This window comes from Ursus americanus, chromosome 22 (genome assembly GCF_024610735.1).
Source record: "Ursus americanus isolate L20-20 chromosome 22, mUrsAme1.1.p, whole genome shotgun sequence".
NCBI classification, from domain to species: domain Eukaryota; kingdom Metazoa; phylum Chordata; class Mammalia; order Carnivora; family Ursidae; genus Ursus; species Ursus americanus.
In genome coordinates, this window is record NC_142148.1 from 21,665,159 (window position 1) to 21,685,967 (window position 20,809).

The window sequence follows — 20,809 nt, forward strand, 5'->3', positions numbered from 1 at the left end:
GGTTCCCAGGCTCCAGCGAGCTGGTTACTGCAGAGCTTTCTGCCTAAGTCAAGCCTGGTTTGCCTCGCCAGCCCTTCAATCGTTCAACAAACCACTCCCTGGGCGCAGGGACAGAGTCCTGAGGCCTCCCACTGTCACAGAACCACTTTTTTCTGTTCCTGCCTCCGTCTCCTAATTCAAGGGGCAAGTCTCAGTCAGACTATGTTTGGTGGGGCTGTGACAAACCAAGGCCAATGGGTTAGTGATACAGAGGAGGCTTCTCCCTAAGATTACACCGAGGACACGTCGCAATACGGAGCCCGCCCAAGCCTCAGAGCTGGTGAGACCAAGTCGGCGCCGCGGGCCTCAAGACAGGATATGGACTACAATTCCCAGCAGACTCTGCGCGCGGCTGCCGATCCCTCCGCACGAACTTACTCCGCTGGATGTGCCCATCGCTGCCCGCCAAGGACCAAGCCCAGGTTTTTTTCTCGAACCGAGGTACATCTTCTTATCACAGTTCCAGAGAGAGACCACTGAGTGCCCCGGAGGAGAAACGGACTTTTTTGAGGAGAAACGCGGATGCAGACTGTTGGAGAGACGTCGCTCTGAACCCACCGACTTTCGCGCGCTTTGGCGCGGGTGGTTGTGGGTAACGCGCCCAAGAGGGAGAAAGGCGCCGGGGGGCTGCGATCGGGGCCTGAGGGGATGTTCGAGGACGAGCCCCACGCTGAGGGGGCAGCGGTGGTCGCTGCGGCCGGGGAGGCGCTGCAGGCCCTGTGCCAGGAGCTGAACCTGGACGAGGGGAGTGCGGCCGAAGCCCTGGACGACTTCACCGCCATCCGGGGCAACTACAGCCTAGAGGTGAGCGGCGGCAGGTGGGACGGCCGGACCGGACCCCCGCCAGGCCCCACCCCCGCCCCGCCCCTACCCCACCCTGTGGGGCGGTGGGAGTTTCCCCACCGGGAAGGGTCGCTGCCCCGCCGGGTACCGCCGAGTGCGGAGCTGGAAGGGCGGGTGTAGACCCATCTATCCATTTTCTTTCTGAGGCGGGAAACCGAAGTCCGGAAGAGGAGCGGCTTGTCCGCGGTCGCACGTCCCAAAGGGGTCCCCTAGACTCCAGACCAGCTTCCCGCCGAGCGCCGCAGACGTCACGATAGCGCCCGTAAATCTATTAAAAAACCAAATGCCGGAATGTGAATTGTAGTGCCGACACCACCGCCCAGCCCTTTAAATATGTCATCTCACTCCGTTCACGCCACAACCCTGGGAACTCGAGCTGTGATCGCCGTTCCACGGGAGCGTCTAAGCTACGTGCCCGAGGGCGCGCGGTTAGTGTTGGAGCTGGGCCGAGGAGTCCCAGCCTTCGAACCGCTCCATCCTGCACCCCGGCGGGCGGAGGTGTGGGCTGCTCGCTTTGATGAAAGCCATCCGCAAGTGGGGCTCAGGCCCAGCCTCCTCCCGTGTCGGTATCCTGATGCTTAGCGCAGCGCCTGGCTCTGAATAAAATAAGTGTAGACCGTCATTACTGGATTTTTTCCCCCACCATTCTCGCATGGAGTCCTCCCAGCAGCCTTGTGAACGTGGCAGGGCAGTATTATACCCGCTCTTCGGGTAGTAATATCAAGGCCCAGAGGACTGCTGCCCAGGGTCATTCTGCTAATTATTATAGGAATCCAGTGTAGAGGTAGCATTGCGATGGGATGTATTTCAACATCCTACTCTAGTAGCATTAAATTCAGAGGCTTTCCTGCATGATACAAGAGGCCTGGACTCACCGACTCACCACCCGGTGAAATAATTAATTGCTGGTTCAGAGGCATGTAGTTGGATATTTGGAGTTGAGTGTTGAGGGGGAAAAACCTAAGAGACGCTCTTAGATGTCTCTGGGGTAGGACTGGGTAGACTGGATAAAGGACAGTGACCTGCACCCATGGGTGTTAGGACTGGAAAGCTGAAGGAACAATAAGAAAGTAAGGAGATTATGAATTATGGCCACTCAGTGAAAACAAACTAATTTTTAAAAGCCTGAGAAGGCGTTTCTGACTTTCCAAGTCCTTCTTTGATCTGTAATTGAATAAACATTTACTGAGTGCAAAGTGTATTGAAGGCATTAAACTAGGCACCTCTTAAAAAAATGTTTTTAAGCTTTATCTGTTTAGAGAGAAAAAAGAGCGCAGAAGCGGGGAGGGGTAGAGAGAAAGTCTCAAGCTGACTGTGCTGTTAGCTGGATACAGGACTTGATCCTAGGGCCCTGAGATCATGACCTGAGGGAAAACCAAAAGTCAGGTGCTCAACCAACTGCCCCACCCAGGCACCCCTCAAATTCTTGAATATACCAAGTTTCTTCCCATTTGCATGTTTTCTCCATGCCATTCCCTCTGTCTGGAAACTTTTCCCTCCCTACAACAGGCAGATTGAAGAACTAAGTTTCAAGAACTGAGTCAACTAGGTGGAGTTGATCAGGACATCTTAAGTGTCTCATTTAAAAAGCACAGATGTCTGAATTAAGATTTGGTGACTGTTTATTCTGTCCCGAGTCTTTTATTTTCCTCCTCCTCTTTTTTTTTTTCTTTTGTTTGTTTTTGGTGAAAGACTCTTGGAGTAGGTATTTTCATATATCTGCTCTTTCTTAAGAAGCCCTCTCCCCAGCTCCTACCCCTGTCAGTATACCTGACAAGCTCCCACTAATATTTCCCCCAATTTTAAGTCTCCCTCTCTGAATCCTTTGACCTTTACTCAAAATCGGTTACTCTACTATATTCTCTCACACTTTATCTTCAATTCTTATAGCATATATCTCACGAAGTAAAGATAACCATTATTTGTTCCTTTTCTTCACTGTAGATTTCGAATTACATGAGGTCAGAAACCATCTTTGTATTTCTAAGGTCTGGCATCAAAGAATTAAAATAAATAATATAGTTGACTTTTTTTTTTTTAGGAAAAAAAAGCAAAAATACCAGTACTTAAATTTTCTCTATCTTAATGGTATTTTCATCTAGGAACCTGTATCCAGTGGCTCTCTAATACTTGGATGCTATTCCCCAAAATTCATTAATCAAGGTTTCTAAAAATATTCAACCACAAGCTTACATGCCTCATTTAATACCTTGAGCAAATAAGACTTCTCCCTACATTAGGGTAGTAACACTGGGTTTTAATTCTATTGGTGGCCACCCATTTCTGTCCTTCCCTTTTGGATTATTACAAGAAATCTTTCAGTGTCTTTATTCTTTTAGAGACTGGTCTTAAAAAGGCTCTGCAGCTAATTCTTAATCCTTAAATTACATATGTAGTTCAGTGGTAAAGTCATGAAGTGATTCTAGCCTGGAGATATCGCAAGTCTAAAGCAAACAATTATGGGGCACCTGGGTGGCTCACTGGGTTAAGTGTCTACCTTCGGTTCAGGTCCTGATCTCAGGGTCCTGGGATTGAGCCCCCATGTCGGGCTCCCTGCTCAGTGGGGAGGCTGCTTCTCCCTCTGCTCCTCTGCCTGCTCCTGCTCGCTCGCTCTCTCTCAAATAAATAAATAAAATTTTAAAAAAATAATAAAGCAGACAAGTGTTGAGTTCGCAAATGTCACCTTTTTATACCGTTGTAAATTGAGATACCTGCTAAAATAGACTGACTTACTATTTTAAAGATTGGGTAAATAATTCCCCAATTTTTTACCTCACAAAAATGGCGGTCTTCTTTATGTTGTGCAAGATAGATATGAACTTTTTATGTGTGACTCCCTTGCCAACTTTCTACTCTGTTCTTTCCTTTCTCTGCCAAACTGGTTAAAAGAGAAACATAAAACTAAAACGGTGGAAAGGAACTTAATCATCATCAAGATCATGACTGGTGTTTTCAAATCGAGAAAGCTAATGCTGAGAAATTTTAAGAGAGCTCTTTCAATAATACTAGATTTGGGGTGTAGGTGAGAGATCTATTTTTAGATTAATGCTGATTTAACATCTTACACAGGACTGAGAATAAGGAGTTTTATGCTCATCAATGCAAAACTAAGCTTTGTGACCTTGGGCAAATATCTTCACCGCTCTGGCCTGTTAAATACATAATGAAAGTAAGACCAGATAGTTCTAAGATCTTTTCTGGTTCTATAACTCAAGCATTTTAATATAATATATTCATTTTGCTGTTTGTCTTTTGCCTGCCAGGGAGAAGTTATACACTGGTTGGCATGTTCATTATATGTTGCATGCCGCAAAAGCATTATTCCCACTGTTGGGAAGGGTATCATGGAAGGAAATTGTGTTTCACTTACCAGAATACTGCGTTCAGCTAAACTAAGGTAAAGCACTATGATTTTTCAAACACTGTTTTATAAGTCCTAAATTTACTTTTAGAATTTAATTTCTGTGTAACTCTATTCCATTTTAAGTTTATTGTCCTATAAGCATCCTTTTCCAATTCTCATATTCTTCCATTGCTTTCTTCCTCAAATTCTGACTTCAGCCAGAGGCCTCTACTAATCTTTTTAATCTATAATTTTTTCATTATTTTTTTTTAATTTGGAAACAATTTCAAGCTTTTAGAAAAGTTGCAAAAATAAGAAAGCTCGAAGAACACCCATATACCCTTGACTCAAATTCACCTATTATTGACACTTTACTCCATTTGCTTTGTCATTGGATCTTTCTCAAATAAGATTTTTTCCTCAACCATTTCAAAGTAAGCATGCATTATAGCCCTTTACCCCTAAATACTTCATTGTATATTTAGATAACTACCACAGTTATCAACTTCAGTAAAGTTAATATTGATACAATAATTTAATCTGTCATCTCTATTCTAATTTTATTAGTTGATCCAATAATGTTCTTTATAGCAATTTTTTTGAAAGAATATTCCAGTCTAGGATTAGGTACTACATTCACTTATCTATTTAGTTTCCTTTAATCAGGAATATTTCCACAGCAAGAATATAGTCCACAAATACCCCCAACCCCCTTTTTAATAGATTACTCCTCATTTTGGATTTGTCTCATGTTTTCTTATGATTAGAAGCAGGTTATACATCCCCAGGTAGAAAACTGCATAAATAATTTTGTGTCCTCACTGTATCACATCTGGAGGCACCATATCCATATGCTTCACTTGTGTTAATTCTGATTATCTGCTCAATGTGTTGTCCTGTTTTTCTACTGTATAATTTTTTTACCATGCAACAAATAAGCAATCAGTGGGTCTTAGCAATAGCTTTTACTTTCTCTAGTATTAATCATATGGAACTATTTGCCTGGATACAAAACAAAAGAAATGGAGTGATCCAGATTTGGATAGGTAGTAATGTTCTCTGTTTCTAGATTTTTCACCCATGACAAAACTCTTTGAGGTTGTTGTCTGTTTGCTGTCCTGGGTTGCCAGCATGGAAGACAAACAAACTTTAAAAGACCTATCGAGGGAGAGCAATTAAGTTTCAGTTCATGTTAAATTAAAAAAAAAAAAATATCTCAGAACAATTTTAGTTTGCATAAGTGGAAAAATAATACATTCAAGACAATTTTTCAGACTTTAATAAGTATCAGTTTTTGTCATTGATGATAAAAATAAAATGGAAGGGTAATTAAGATTGATGGAGTTCAGGTAGTTTTTTAATTGAGCAAAACCTCCCTCTTCATTGTAGTATAAAATAATCCGACTTTTTTCTGTCAGTGTGTCTCATCATTGACCATATAAAATTTTTAAGATCTTTATAATATTAGGTTGTTGGGGAAACTGAACAAAAAAAGAGTAACTTAAAATTTGGAGCAATATAAGTGCATGATAAAAATTTCAAATAATGAAACATTCTGGAAATGGATGGTGGTGATGATTGCATAATGGGAATGTAGTTAATACCACTTAACTGTACACTTAAAAATGGTTAAAATAGTAAATTTTATGTTATATATACTTTTTTTTTTTAAGATTTATTTATTTCTTTATTTGACAGAGAGAGACAGCCAGCGAGAGAGGGAACACAGGCAGGGGGAGTGGGAGAGGAAGAAGCAGGCTCCCAGGGGAGGAGCCTGATGTGGGGCTCCATCCCAGAATGCCAGGATCACGCCCTGAGCTGAAGGCAGACACCCAACGACTGCGCCACCCAGGCGCCCCATGTTATATATACTTTTATCATAATTTTTAAAAAGGTTCACAAACTTTCAAATCATACAGAGTGTTTGAAAGTATAAAGCTGTCCCTTTCTTTTTCCCTCCCCAGAATTAACCACTTAAACAATTTACTGTGAATATTTCTTTTTTAAGTAGGCTCCACACCCAATGTAGGGCTTGAACTCACAACCCTGAGATCAGGAGTTACAGGCTCCACCGACTAAGCCAGCCAGGCACCCCAATAAATTGTTAAACAGAAAAAAAAAATCTGTTTTTCAGTGTTCTAGTTGTTTTTAAAACATAAATGAGATCATACTATATGTATTGTTTTGTAGTTGCTTTTCTTACTTTATATTAATTCTTCTACATCACCATAAGTAGCTCTTCCTCACTCTAGGACTTAAGATATAAGGATATAAGGATGTTTCATATATTTAGCTAACCCCTTATTGATGACCATTTAGATTATATCCATTTCTCTGTGATTACAGACAGATCATTGTGAAATGTATTTCAGATAAATTCCTAAAAGTGTAGGGATGGGTCAAAAGATGATGTATTTTTTAAATGTAAGTTGATACAAATTTTTTTTTAGGTGTCAGATTCTTAACTACTAAAAGAACATAGACCAGTATCATCATGTTCAGTCAGACAGATAAAAAAGAATTGCAGTGATGTTGTTATTTTCATTGATTTATAATAATTTGGACTGTTTGTAAAATTTCAACTTTAAGTATAATTTTAAATGATTATTTAAGATCTTTAAAGATAGGGGAAAATACCCATCAAATATTGCTAATAAATCATACTGCAAAATACTGTATAAGTGCAGATTATAGATGTACATGTAAAACTAGCAGATTTTTATTGAGTATTTACCTGTGTGGTAGGCACTTACTGTGTGCTAAGGGTTTGCATGTCTTTATACATTTAATCCTCACAGTTAATCCCATGAAATAAATCTCATTTTATAGATAAGGAAACCTCTAATCACCTAGAGCTTAAATTACTTCCCAAAGGTTATATACCTAGCAAGTGGCAGAGCGTCCCAAATCCATGCTGTATTATATATGTATCTATCCATAAATATTAGGTTGTCTGTTTTGAACTGTATTTATATTCAGCTTCAGTTTGTGAAAAAAAAAAAAAAAACAAAGCAACTTCCAGCTTAAAAATAAATTTCAGCTGGGGCACCTGGGTGGCTCAGTTGGTTAAGCGTCTGCCTTCGGCTCAGGTCATGATTCCAGTGTCCTGGGATCGAGTCCCGCATTGGGCTCCTTGCTTGGTGGGGAGTCTGTTTCTCCCTCTGCCTGCTCTGCCTGCCGCTCTCCCTGCTTGTGCGCTCTCTCTCTCTGACAAATAAAATCTTTAAAAAAAAAATTTCGGGGCGCCTGGGTGGCACAGCGGTTAAGCGTCTGCCTTGGGCTCAGGGCGTGATCCTGGCGTTATGGAATCGAGCCCCACATCAGGCTCCTCCGCAATGAGCCTGCTTCTTCCTCTCCCACTCCCCCTGCTTGTGTTCCCTCTCTTGCTGGCTGTCTCTCTGTCGAATAAATAAATAAAATCTTTAAAAAAAAAAAAAAAGTTTCAACTAAAAATTTCTTTTGCTGTTAAGTGTAGTATTAAAAAGTAGTATCTATTGTGCAGTTTGAATTTTTAATAAAGAAGTTGTCTGCATTTCATTGTTTAAGTATTGAGAAGTAATTTTTCCACATTTTCCACAAGTGTTTCAGTAACATGATTTAAATCAAGGTGACATTCATTCATTCATTATTTTCATATTACAGTAGAACCTGAATGAATATTTCATTCATGAAAAATTATTTTTCATACATTTTAATTGGAACATTCATGATACTAAATTTTACAAAGTAATTTTCTTTTTTATCTTGAGCACCATTAAAATTCAGTAGTATGCTGCTATTGGGATATATGCCCCATATTTACCATCCCTACTCTATATTTGTTTTCAGGGTGTGTGTGTGTGGTAAAATATACCTAACATAGGGGCACCTGGGTGACTCAGTTAGTTGGGTGTCCGACTCTTGATTTCGGCTCAGGTCGTGACCTCTGAGTTCTGGGATCTGGCCCCATGTCAGGTTCCCAGCTCAGCAGTAAGAGTGCTTCTCTCTTACTGCCCCTCCCCCCACCTGCACACTCTCTCTCTATATATATATATAGATACATATGTATGTAAATGAATAAATGAATCTTTAAACAACATATATACATAAAATTTACCATCTAACTGATTTTAAGTGTACAGTTCAGTGACATTAAATACATTTACATTGTTGTGCAGCCATCACCACCATCCATCTCCAGAATTTTTTCAGCTTCCCAAATTGAAACTTCATAACAATTAAACAATAGCTTCCTTCTCCCTCCTAGCCCTTGGCATGTATCAGTACTTTATTCCTTCTTATGGCTGAATAATATTCCATTGCGTGGATATACCGCATTTTGTTTATCCACTTCTTAGTTGATGGATACTTGAGTTGTTTCCACCTTTTGGCTATTATGAATAATCCTGCTATGAACATTTGTGTACAAGTTTTTGTGTAGACATATATTTTCATTTCTCTTGGATATATATGTACAAGTGGAATTGTTGGGCCATATGGGAACTCTATGTATAATCTTTTGAGGAACTGTCAAATTGTTTTCCAAAGGGACTACACGAGTTTACATTCCCACCAGCAGAGTTTGAGGGTTCCATTTTACCCATATCCTTGCCAATACTATTGTTATTATCTGTCTTTTTTATTATGGCCATTTTAGTGGGCATGAAATGGTATCTTGTATTTCCCCAATAGCCAATGATATGGAGCTTCTTTTCATGTGCTTATTGGAGTATTGTATTTTTTTTTAAGATTTTATTTGCTTATTTGAGATAGCGAGAGAGCACGAGTGGGGGGGTGGTTGGCAGGGACAGAAGGAGAGGGAGGAGCACGCTCTCCACCAAGCAGGGAGCCCGACGTGGGGCTCCATCCCAGGACCCTGAGATCATGACCTGAGCCAAAGGCAGATGGTTAACCGATGAGCCACCCAGGTGCCCTGGCGTAATGTATTCTTTACAACAGAATTCCAACTAACAATTGTTTTGAAAGCTATGAAGTTTACTTTGCTTCTTATTTTACTTTAAAAAATCATACTCATAGTTAATAAGTTTATTTGTTTCCAAACATTCTGATGTACTTTGTTCCAGTTTAGAACAGCCATTCTAGGAATAGCAGTAAATACAATGGATTTATATGGGGATGTATTAGTCAAGCGTCTTGTTCATAAAAAACAGATACCATCTACCAACTTTGGCTAACTTAAAGAGAAAAGAAATTTACTGAAAGGATATTGAATACCTGACAAAGTCTTTAGGATGACTTGAGAAAACAGACTTGGAAAACGTCCAAGAACAAAATGAGTCTGGCTAGAGCCAAAAAGCATATCACAAGAATTCACCTAACAAGGACACGACTTACATGGCCAGCAGTGCCATCCCTGGACATTGCCACTGTATTTGTCCCTAACAGCTGAATATTGCTGTTGATCGTGCTATAAGAATTTATCACTTGCTCAGTTCTCTGCACCACCAGCTCCAGATTCAAAATCCCAAACAAAAATCAAGGACCTCAGGTTTTATGCTTTCACCCTAACTTCAGTGAAGCTAATCGATCTAGTAGAGAGCAAGACACAAAATTGGGGAATTCCTCAAACAAAAGAAAGAATTTCACATGCTGGTCATCCTGCCTCCAAAACAAAGTCTCCTATAAGGGACTGTAACTTGTTAGCCAAAATAAATATTTAGTAATCTGGCAAAAAAATTCTTGATGCTGTTATTGATAAGAATCTTTTAAAGAGACTCTTAGATTCTCAGATTTCAGTCAGCATAGCTTGAGTTTGAATACCTATGTATAATTAGCTGACAATGTCTTCCATCACCTTTTTTTAAAAAGTATCATTCTGGGGCACCTGGCCGGTTCAGTCAGTAAAGCATGTGATTCTTGATCTCAGATTTGTAAGTTTGAGCCCCAGGTTGGATATAGACATTACTAAAAATGAAATCTTAAAAAAAAAAAATTATTCTGTATATAATGCTAGACACTTAAATGGACTTTAACACTACAGATTTTCAATCTAAGACCATACTAACATGGGGACATTAAAAATGTACACATAATTGAATAAGCCAGGAAGATGGAATAATAATCCATTAAGTGATTTTCTGGGTATGCAATACCTTCTTCATTTATATTTGGTGGTGGAACCACATATTGGAACACAAACACTTGAATTTTATTCCTAAACTATATGTAACTGTCTGGTGCTTTGTGATCAACTTCCACAATCCACTACTTGGGATATTCTTTCTGTCCTCAAACTAATTTTGTGAACTCAATCTGTTGACATTTACTTTGTAATATATATATAAATTATTGTCTAGGTGCCGTAGGGAATAAAAGAAGTTGATAGGTACCATCACTTCGTGCATAGGAGAGGACATTTATGTAATGACCACTAATTCAAAATCTATATTCCCATAATGATTCTGAGAGCCAGAGTATTTTCATAGCACTTGGGAGTGAGGTTTTTTGGTTGCGTTTTTGTTGTTGTTGTTGTTTTAAATAAATTTAGGCTTTTAAGTAAAGATTCTCTTTTTTTAAAAAAATCAAGATTCTAAAGATTCGTAGGCATAAATAAGATGTTAACTTGTCCATTATATGGACACTCTTTAAAGTTGCTTTTTTAAATAAATAAATAAAGTTGCTTTTTTTTGTTTAGTTTAATACAGTTTTTTAGTAAAATGAAGAAGTGGATGGACATGTCAAACCTGCCACAAGAATTTCGTGAACGTATAGAAAGGCTGGAAAGAAATTTTGAGGTGTCTACTGTAATTTTCAAAAAATTTGAGCCAATCTTTTTAGACATATTTCAGAATCCATTTGAAGAGCCACCAAAGTTACCACGAAGCAGGAAGCAGAGGTAAGACCTTCAATTGTTAAAATAGTTGACATAAAAAACTATACAAATTATGCTGTAAACTTTGGAAATTTGCATTTTAAAAATCTGCTTTTTACCAGAAGTATCCATTTGCAAAAAAATTTAAATATTTTAAAAATCCATTTATAGTTACCATATCTGGAAATTCAGGGTAATATTTTCATTTATTTTTTACGGTCTGATTATTTTATGCAGATTAGAAAGATTTATTTGTCCATTTAATGAACCACAGATTGTCCTTTGAGAATGGAATTTTACATGTAATTTGACTTTACTGTTTGTTATTTATATTTGCTGTTTCAATTTCAGTGACAATGTGGAGTGATATTTAGCAAGTCAGTCAGTTAAGAAGTATATTTTTTCCTTTCTAGGAGGATTCCTTGCAGCGTTAAGGATCTCTTTAATTTCTGTTGGACACTCTTTGTTTATACTAAGGGTAAGGTGATACTTTCAATGGTTTTACATTTCTGCTGTGGGAACTTGGTGTTATTTGACATGAGAGGTTTGTGGTCTTTGTGTCTTTTTTTTTCTTATAAAGGTAATTTTCGTATGATTGGAGATGATTTAGTAAATTCTTACCATTTACTTCTGTGCTGCTTGGATCTGATTTTTGCCAATGCCATTATATGCCCAAATAGACGTGACTTGCTGAATCCATCATTTAAAGGTAAGACCTTATTTACGTTTGAAAACTGGTCATCAGTATTTAGAAAAAGTTTTAAAAGTTGACCATATTCTTCTAACCATTTCTTTTTGCACTTCATACCCTATCAAACTAGGTTTACCACCTGATTTCCATACTGCTGACTTCAGGGCTTCGGAAGAGCCTCCCTGCATCATTGCTGTACTGTGTGAACTGCATGATGGACTTCTAGTAGAAGCAAAAGGAATAAAGGAGCACTACTTTAAGCCATATATTTCAAAACTCTTTGACAGAAAGGTACTGTACTTATAAGTGAATGGCTAAGATTTTTAAGAGTCAGCAGCAAAAGCCTCAAAGGAAAAAACAATGTTTTATGCAAGTTCTCAGCATTATAGGACTCGGGGTCAAGATTTCCAGGTTTCGGTCTCTGCCTTGATGCAAAATGCTGTGATGCAGAATTGCCGTATGATCTTTTATGATGTGCAAAACTGACCTGTTAAAGTTTGTGATCAGTTATATGTACTGTTAAGTAAATGCACTGGCAGAGACAGCTGTAAGAGGTTTTGGTAAAATAATTATAAAGAACAGAACATTGGAGTAAGCCTAATAAGGAATTATGAAAAGCAGAAGGTCGGGGTAAGTTAATTTACTGCCACAATTTGAATAACTGCTGACTATTTACTAAAGATGGGATGATGTATAACAACCATAGCTTTAATTCCATATAAGTAGAGCAGAAAATCTGTGATAGTTGTTTTGTTTTTTTTTAAAGATTTTATTTATTTATTTATTTATTTATTTTATTTATTTATTTATTTGACAGAGAGAGAGACAGCCAGCGAGAGAAGGGAACACAAGCAGGGGGAATGGGAGAGGAAGAAGCAGGCTCCCAGAGGAGGAGCCTGATGCGGGGCTCGATCCCATAAAGCCGGGATCACGCCCTGAGCCGCCAAAGGCAGCCGCTTAACGACTGAGCCACCCAGGCGCCCCCTGTTACAGTTTTGTAGCCACTTATAGGCTACCTGCATGCATTCTGGATTTTTTTTCTCAGTAATTTGCTTTCTGTGTTTATGAAATGGCTTGTTCCTCTTGGTCTCAATTTCTTACTTCCCCAACATTGAGCCATTTAATTCAGCTAGAGTTTTCTCTTTGGTTTAAAAAAGGGGGAGGGGATTGGATTAGGTCATCACTGGTTCCCCTCTTTGTAGATAATATGAGATTTTTCTTCAAGCACAAAGTCTTCCCTAACTGGCTGGTTCTTTGGTTACACAAACATTTGTATCTAGTTTTATCTTTCTTCGTGTGTGTGTGTGTGTGTGTGTGTGTGTATCACGGCTTCCTATCTGTATGTTAAACATGTCCAGCAAAGTAAACTTTGAAGGGAACTCAAGGATTATCTTTTGTGTTCTGCAGAAGCAGCACACTAGTGGCCCTGGAGTATAATGACCATACATCTTGGTTTGCCTGGATTATCTAGGTTTTGGTTGTTGTCTTGGCATAATTATTATAGCACCTCCTTTTACTCCAGAAGTGTCCTAGTTTGGACAGTTGTCCTCCTACACATGGGCTGCAGATGTTTTGTTTGGCCTGTATAGGTTGTTCTTTATTTTTATTTCATTCAATTTTAATTTACATATAAAGACTTCTAATATGAAAATCTTTTTTAAGGGGTGCCTGGTTAGCTCAGTCAGTTAAGTGTCCAACTCGTGATCTCAGCTCAGGTCTTGATCTCAGGGTCGTGAGTTTAAGCCCCATGTTGGGCTCCATGCTAGGTCGAGCCTACTTAAAAGAAAAAGGAAAGAAAATCTCTTTCAAAAATCAGAAGCTATGGTAATACAGGGTTGGAATTTCTACACGAATTTCTACATGGGTAACTGTTGTCAAGCTAAATGATGACCCCCTCTTTTAAGATAGGAAATACGCTTTCTACCCTCTTAATTTATGTATGTTGAACCCTGACCCCCAAAGGCATTTGAGTTTGCAACCCTGATGTGTGGTAATCTAAGAATAGTGTGGGTGCATAGAAAATATTATAAACAGGGGCACCTACGTGGCTCTGTTGGTGGAGCATCCAGGTCTTGATCTCGGGTCTTGATTTCAGGGTTTTGAGTTCAGACCCCATGTTGGACATGGAGCCTACTTAGAAAGAAAGAAAGAGAGAGAGAAAGAAAGAAAGAAAAGAAAGAAAAGAAAGAAAGAAAGAAAATATTATATAAACAGTGTAGTTTTCTTCTCTCACCAGCAACAGTACCTATATTCCCTTTGAATCTTTCCTTGCCTGACACATATTATCTTTCAGTGTTAGTTTCCCTTCTCCAAAGACCAATGTTTAAAATTGGACAGCTTTTGTCAGAATCACTGGGGAATTTATATAAAATGCTGCCTTAGCTCAGGACTTGAGGTCCATCAATCTGCATTTTTTAAAAGTTCCTCTAAGTGAGTGCCTGGGTGGCTCAGTTGTTTGAGCGTCCAACTCGGTTTCAGCTCAGGTCATGATCCCAGGGTCCTGAGATTGAGCCCCGCGTTGCGCTCCCCGCTCAGTCTGCTTGAGATTCTCTCTCTCCCTTGGCCATTCCCCCCTGTTCACATGCTTTCTCTCTCTCTCTCTCAAATAAATAGATCATTAAAAGAAAAAAATATCTCTTAAGTGATTCATATGTCACTAGAATTTAGAAACCACTGCCATAGGCTAACTTAAAAAGTATTTTCAAAAATTGACTTTAAATTTTTAAAATATTTTATTTGCATGCTAAATAGGTTTTACTGGTTTAAAAGAAATATTCAGTAATTCTGTTTTGTGTGTATATTATTTGTTTATAACAACTGCCAATGTGAAAATTTAGGTAAATGTCATGTTTTTGTATTTATGTTATTATGCTTAATTACATGTTAAAAAATGACTTTTTCTTCCCAGATTTTAAAAGGAGAATGCCTCCTGGACCTTTCCAGTTTTACTGATAATAGGTAAGTATCTATCACTAATGGTATCTGCCATATTATAGGCTGTCGATGATGATTTATTGCAGTTTGTTAAATGGAACATTATATCAAGGTAACTCCTCCAAACTCAAGTTCCTTCTGCATTAGTGGCATTGACTGAGGTTGTTACTAATCCTTGTTGTCTTTAAGTAGACATATTTTAAGAAAACTTTGGCACTTAAGAAAAAGAAAAGAAAAGAAACCTTTGGCACTTAGAAGAGCTCCTTCCAGAGAAACTGATAAAGAGACCTAGTGATTTCTGTATTTGAATGTATGTTCTTTTGCTAATCAAATATTGGCAAATTCAGAAAATACTTATATTTCAAAGCCATTATTTTTCCTTCAGTGATCACATCTTAATTAGGTTCAGCTAGTTTTCAGATTAAGTTTATACTCTGTTTTTGCTCATCTTTCAAAATAATTTATTATTGCTGTGTATGTGAATGTGAAGTATGTCCATAATCAGATAGCAACGTCTGATATTGTTAGGTGAGTAGAGTTAAAAACTGGAAAGTCATCAGCTTTTCCAGGCCTTGGAGTCTAACTCTATCTTCAAGTCAAAATAAATCCATTGTGGAGGTACCTGGCTGGCTCGGTTGGTAGAGCATGCAACTCTCAATCTTGGGGTCATGAGTTTGAGCCCCATGTTGGATTTAGAGGTTACTTAAATAAATAAGTATGTTTAAAAAATCCATTGTGTAACTTAGTTTTATTCTAGCGGCTTAACATAATTCTCAGGGTATCTGACTGACTCAGAAGAGCATGCAACTCTTGATCTTGGGCCTTGTAAGTTCGAGTTGGGTGTAGAGATTACTTAAAAATAAAATCTTTAGACCAACAACTATATAGTCAAGTAATCTTTGACAAAGCAAGAAAGAATAGCCTATGGAATAAAGGCAGTCTCTTCAACAAGTGGTGCTGGGACAATTGGACAACAACATGCAGAAGAATGAAACTGGAGTGCTTTCGTACACCATACACAAAAATAAATTCAAAAAGGATAAAAGACCTAAATGTGAGACAGAAAACCGTCAAAATCCTAGAGGAGAACACAGGCAGCAACCTCTTTGACCTCAGCTGTAGCAACTTCTTACTAGACACATCACCAGAGGCAAAGGAAACAAAAGCAAAAATGAATTATTGGGACTTCATCTAGATAAAAAAACTTCTACACAGGGAAGGAAACAATCAACAAAACTAAAAGGCAACCTATAGAATGGGAGAAGATCTTTGCAAATGATATATCTGATAAAGGGTTAGTATCCAGACTCTATAAAGAACTTACCAAACTCAACAGCCAAAAAGCAAGTAATCCAGTTAAGAAATGAGCAGAAGATATGAATAGACACTTTTCCAAAGAAGACATCCAGATAGTTAACAGACACATGAAAGATGCTCAATATTACTCATCAACAGGGAAATATAAATCAAAACCATGATGAGATACCACCTCACACCTGTCAGAATGACTAAAATTAACACAGGATGCAACAGATGTGGGTGAAAATGCAGAGAAAAGAGAACCGTCTTGTACCGTTGGTGGGAATACAAACTAGTACAGCCACTCTAGAAAACAGTATAGAGTTTCCCCCCAAAATTAAAAATACAACTACCCTACAATCCTGCAATTACACTACTAGGTATTTACCCAAAGCATACAAAAATACAGATTTGAAGGGGTACATGCACACTGATGTTCATAGCAGCATGATCAATAATAGCCAAACTATAGAGAGAGCCCAAATGTCCATTGACTGATGAATGGATAAAGAAGATGTGGTATATATACACAGTGGAATATTAGCCATCAAAAAGAATGAAACCTTCCCTTTCACAATGGCGTCCATGGAGCTAGTGTGTATTATGCTAAGGGAAATAAGTCAGGCAGAGAAAGACAAATACCCTATGATTTCACTCATGTAGAATTTAAGAAACAAAGCAGAGGAACATATGGGATTGGGGAAAGAGAGGGAAACCATAAGAGACTCTTAGAGAACAAACTGAGAGGCAATGCAGGGAGGTGGGTGGGAGGTGGGCTAGATGGGTGATGGATATTAAGGAGGACACTTGATATGAGGAGCACTGGGTGTTGTATGTAAGTCATGAATCACTGAATTCTCATGAAACTAATGTAGTACTGTATGTTAACGAACTAGAATTTAAATAAAAATTTGAAAAGTAAAAATAAAACGATCTTTTTTAAATAAATAAATAAAATAATTCTCTTTTCAGCAAAGCAGTGAACAAGGAGTATGAAGAATATGTTTTAACTGTTGGTGATTTTGATGAGAGGATCTTTTTGGGAGCAGATGCAGAAGAGGAAATTGGAACTCCTCGAAAGTTCACTGGTGACACCCCATTAGGGAAACTGACAACACAAGCTAATGTGGACTGTAATCTTCAACAACACTTTGAAAAAGTAATATAACTTAGCCTGGCCTCAGTCTTGAATGATCTTTTTCTCTTTGTGTGTGATTCTACTAACAACAGAAGCATCTTTCAAGTTAAATCTTGAGTTTCTTCTACTAATTTGTATTTACCATGAAAGCCTTAAAAGGTAATTTTTAAAACTATGGCATTTAGTATTTTTACCTCATTTCTTGATGTTTTTCATATTTTTGATAAATTTTCCCAGAATGTCTGGGCTTTTTAGTAGGGTATGTGTCTTTTGACATAAAAAAAAGATTTATGTGGGGCGCCTGGGTGGCTCAGTCGGTTAAGCATCTGACTTCAGCTCAGGTCATGATCTCAAGGGTCCTGGGATCAAGCCTCATGGGCTCTCTGCTCAGCAGGGAGTCTGCTTGTCTTTCTCCATCTCCCTCTGCCCCTCCACCCTCTCTGCACACGAGCTCTCTCAAATAAATAAATAAAATCTTAAAAAAAGAAAAGGATTTATGCTTTCCTATCATTCTTTCTTTACATCATCTTAGCCACTGTTCTGTTGCTTTAAATTTTAGTTTATTCTACTGATGACAAATTATGTGCTTTCCCTAAACTTCAGCCATAGAACGCTGGACTTGATTGTTAATAGCGAAGGCTTAATTCTGATTTATGTGTAAAATGGGTTGGAGGATGCGATCTAATGGAAAATTCACTGGTCTAGAAGGTAGAAAACCTAAGTTTCAGTCCAAGCTCTGCCATTAACTTTGTGAGCTTAAATGATTTTTTTACCTTCTCTGTGCCTGTTTCATATATAAAGCGAAAATGTGTATATTTCAAATGAATATTATGATAAAATGAGATTATAGGTAGTAGGTACTTTGAAAAAGTGTTATTTATGTGTAAGGATGTTATTAGCATAATATTCGTAAAAATTTGGTGGTTAACCAGAGGAGGGAGGGAAAGAGTCCTACTAAATATGAATAGGGAAGATGGTATATATACTGAATTAAACACATAATGAGGGCAAGGTAACTTTTTAATCTCACAGATTTTTCTTTTTTGACAGAAAACATCATTTGCACCTTCAACCCCACTGACAGGGCGGCGATATTTACGAGAAAAAGAAGCAGTCATTACTCCTGTTGCTTCAGCCACTCAAAGTGTGAGCCGGTTACAGAGTATTGTGGCTGGACTGAAAAATGCACCAAGTGAACAACTTATAAATATTTTTGAGTAAGTATAATATGATTATTTTTCTAAATAAATTTTTTTGAAGATTTTATTTATTTGAGAGACAGCATGAGTGGGAGAGATGGGCCAAGGGAAAGGGAGAAGCAGACTCCCTGCCCAGCAGGGAGCCCAATGCGGGGCTTAATCCCAGAACCCCAAGATCATGACCTGAACTGAAGGCATTAACACTTAACCAACTGAGCCACCCAAGCGCCCTTCTAAATAAATTTTAGTCACAAAGCACGTTGACCTAAAATCAGATGGAAGTACCTATTAAAATTATATAGAGGGGGGCCTGGGTGGCTCAGTTGGTTAAGTGACTGCCTTCGGCTCAGGTCATGATCCCAGGGTCCTGGGATCAAGCCCCATGTCAGGCTCCCTGCTCTGTGGGGGAGCCTGCTTCTCCCTCTCCCTCTGCTTGCCACTCCCCCTCCTTGTGCTCTCTCTCTCTTTTAAAAAAATCTTAAATCTTTTTAAAAAATTATATAGAGATATTATTTGATATTATTATAGACTTTAACGGTTAAATAGTTCTTAAGGTTATTTAGCCCTGATATTCCACTCTTGTAACTATCCCTAAATTATGCATTATTGGTTTTTTTTTTACATTGACTTTAAATGGGTTCAATCTAAATGTCCATCAAGGGGATGACTGATTGCATATTGATGGTGCAGCCATAAATGGAATTTTATGCAGTTCTTTAAAATAAAGAGGCATGTGTTGTAGTAAAGATGGTAGAATAAAGCCAGATCAGAGAACCTAATTTCCTCATACTTAGTGTAATAAGAGAATAGTAAAAAACCAGCAAGCTACTTAGCAGCAGCAACCAAATGAGGAGAGGGATATGATTTCATGCTATAAATTTCCAAAATGATGGTCAAGAAAGGAATGCATGATTCTGATATGCCCATCTCTAAGAAGCATTACTAGAGAAAGAGAGGGTATGTTGATAGATATTGAGTATGCTCATTAATACCCCAGATGTAGAGAGAAACATAAGTGAGTAAACAAATGAGTAAAAAGTCATAGATCTCCCCAAGTGAGAGCCCCTATATTCCACCACTAAGATCACAGCAGAAATATGAAAAACTCCCAGGGCCTGTCATTTTCCAAGGTTCCATACTAATTTGAGGGGAGATCCTAATCCTAATAGAACTAGAAGATAGCCTAACCTGGAATAGGGACATTTAACTAAATCTTGGAAGAGTAAGCAAAGGCCTGGTCTTCTAATAAAAGCTGAACATAACACTGGCTGAGCTCTCCTCTACTCCCCAAACCTTCAGTCTACAGAAAAGTGGACAGAACAATCCTAGCCTCAAACACAGCCCAAAAGATATGCAAATTGCAAATAAGGTAGAAAGACTTGTGAAGATCTTCCCTCATAGCATTTGAATAAATAGATCTGGACCGAACTGTTCACTTAAGCATGAACAAGTTGAAAAGAAGTGTCAAGGCAACAATGCAAACATTTTATAGCAACAAGAAAAGAAAGGAAGGAAGAAAATACAGTATACAAAACACAAAGAACCTGGAACCAAATGGGAAGACATTCCATGTTCATGGATGGGAAGATTTAATGTTAAAATGTCCTTATTACCCAAAGAATCTACAGATTCAGAGCAATCCCTATCAAAATGCCAGTGGCATTTTTTACAGAAATGAAAAAAATTCCTAAAATTGATGTAGAATTTCAAAGTACCTTTAATAACCAAAACAATCTTGAGAAAGAACAACAAAGCTGAAAGCCTCATACTTCCTGATTTCAAAACATATTACAAAGCTACCATAGTCAAAACAGTATGGGACTGGCATAAATACAGGCATGTAGACCAATGGAAGAGACTAGAGAATGCCAAAATAAATCTTTATGTATTTGGTGAAACAATCTTTGACAAAGGTGCCAAGACTACACTATAGGGAAAGGATAGTCTCTTCAACAAATAGTGCTGGGAAAAGTGGATGTCTATACAAAAGAATGAAGATGAACTCTTATCTTACACCATATCCTAAAGTTAACTCAACATAGATTGAAAACCTAAACATGAGACCTGAAACTCTACAACTAGAAGAAGGCATAAAGGAAAAGACTTATGACATTGGAATGGGCAATGATTTCTTGGATATGACATGAGAAGTACAGGTAACGAAAGTAAAAATAGACAAATCAAACTTAAGTACAGCAAAGGAAAAAAAGAAGTAATCAGAATTGTTGTCAGGATTGGAAGGAGGGGAAATAAGTTGTTGTTCAGTGGGTGTAGAGTTGCAGTCATACAAGATGAAAAAGTTTTAGAGATCTATTGTACAACAAACAGTATGCAGGTGGTGAAAAATACTATAATGTACTCTTAAAAATTAAGGTCAGTTTGTTATGTGGTGTTTGTTGTTGTTATATGTTTTTAAATATATATATATTTTTAAAAAGCCTAAATAGAAGAAACATAACTCAAGAGGTACAGCTTGCATTAGAAGAACTTGTAAGAACATAAAGTGTTTTTG

The 20,809-nt window shown here is 38.2% G+C and overlaps 1 protein-coding gene across 2 annotated transcripts in view; it reads left to right on the forward strand.

Moving 5' to 3' along the window:
• The first annotated feature begins 404 nt into the window (after positions 1 to 404).
• The window catches only part of RBL1 (RB transcriptional corepressor like 1), a 57,252-nt gene continuing 36,847 nt past the window's right edge, over positions 405 to 20,809 (forward strand). The window contains exons 1-9 of one of the 2 annotated variants that reach the window (XM_045804566.2): positions 405 to 843; positions 4,146 to 4,279; positions 10,860 to 11,060; positions 11,450 to 11,514; positions 11,617 to 11,745; positions 11,858 to 12,018; positions 14,636 to 14,685; positions 16,933 to 17,119; positions 18,149 to 18,315. In XM_045804566.2, coding sequence (XP_045660522.1) covers positions 688 to 843; positions 4,146 to 4,279; positions 10,860 to 11,060; positions 11,450 to 11,514; positions 11,617 to 11,745; positions 11,858 to 12,018; positions 14,636 to 14,685; positions 16,933 to 17,119; positions 18,149 to 18,315 — 1,250 coding nt within the window. In that variant the 5' untranslated portion in view covers positions 405 to 687. The remainder of the gene's footprint in view (positions 844 to 4,145; positions 4,280 to 10,859; positions 11,061 to 11,449; positions 11,515 to 11,616; positions 11,746 to 11,857; positions 12,019 to 14,635; positions 14,686 to 16,932; positions 17,120 to 18,148; positions 18,316 to 20,809) is intronic. The other variant, XM_045804567.2, reaches the window with a different exon arrangement.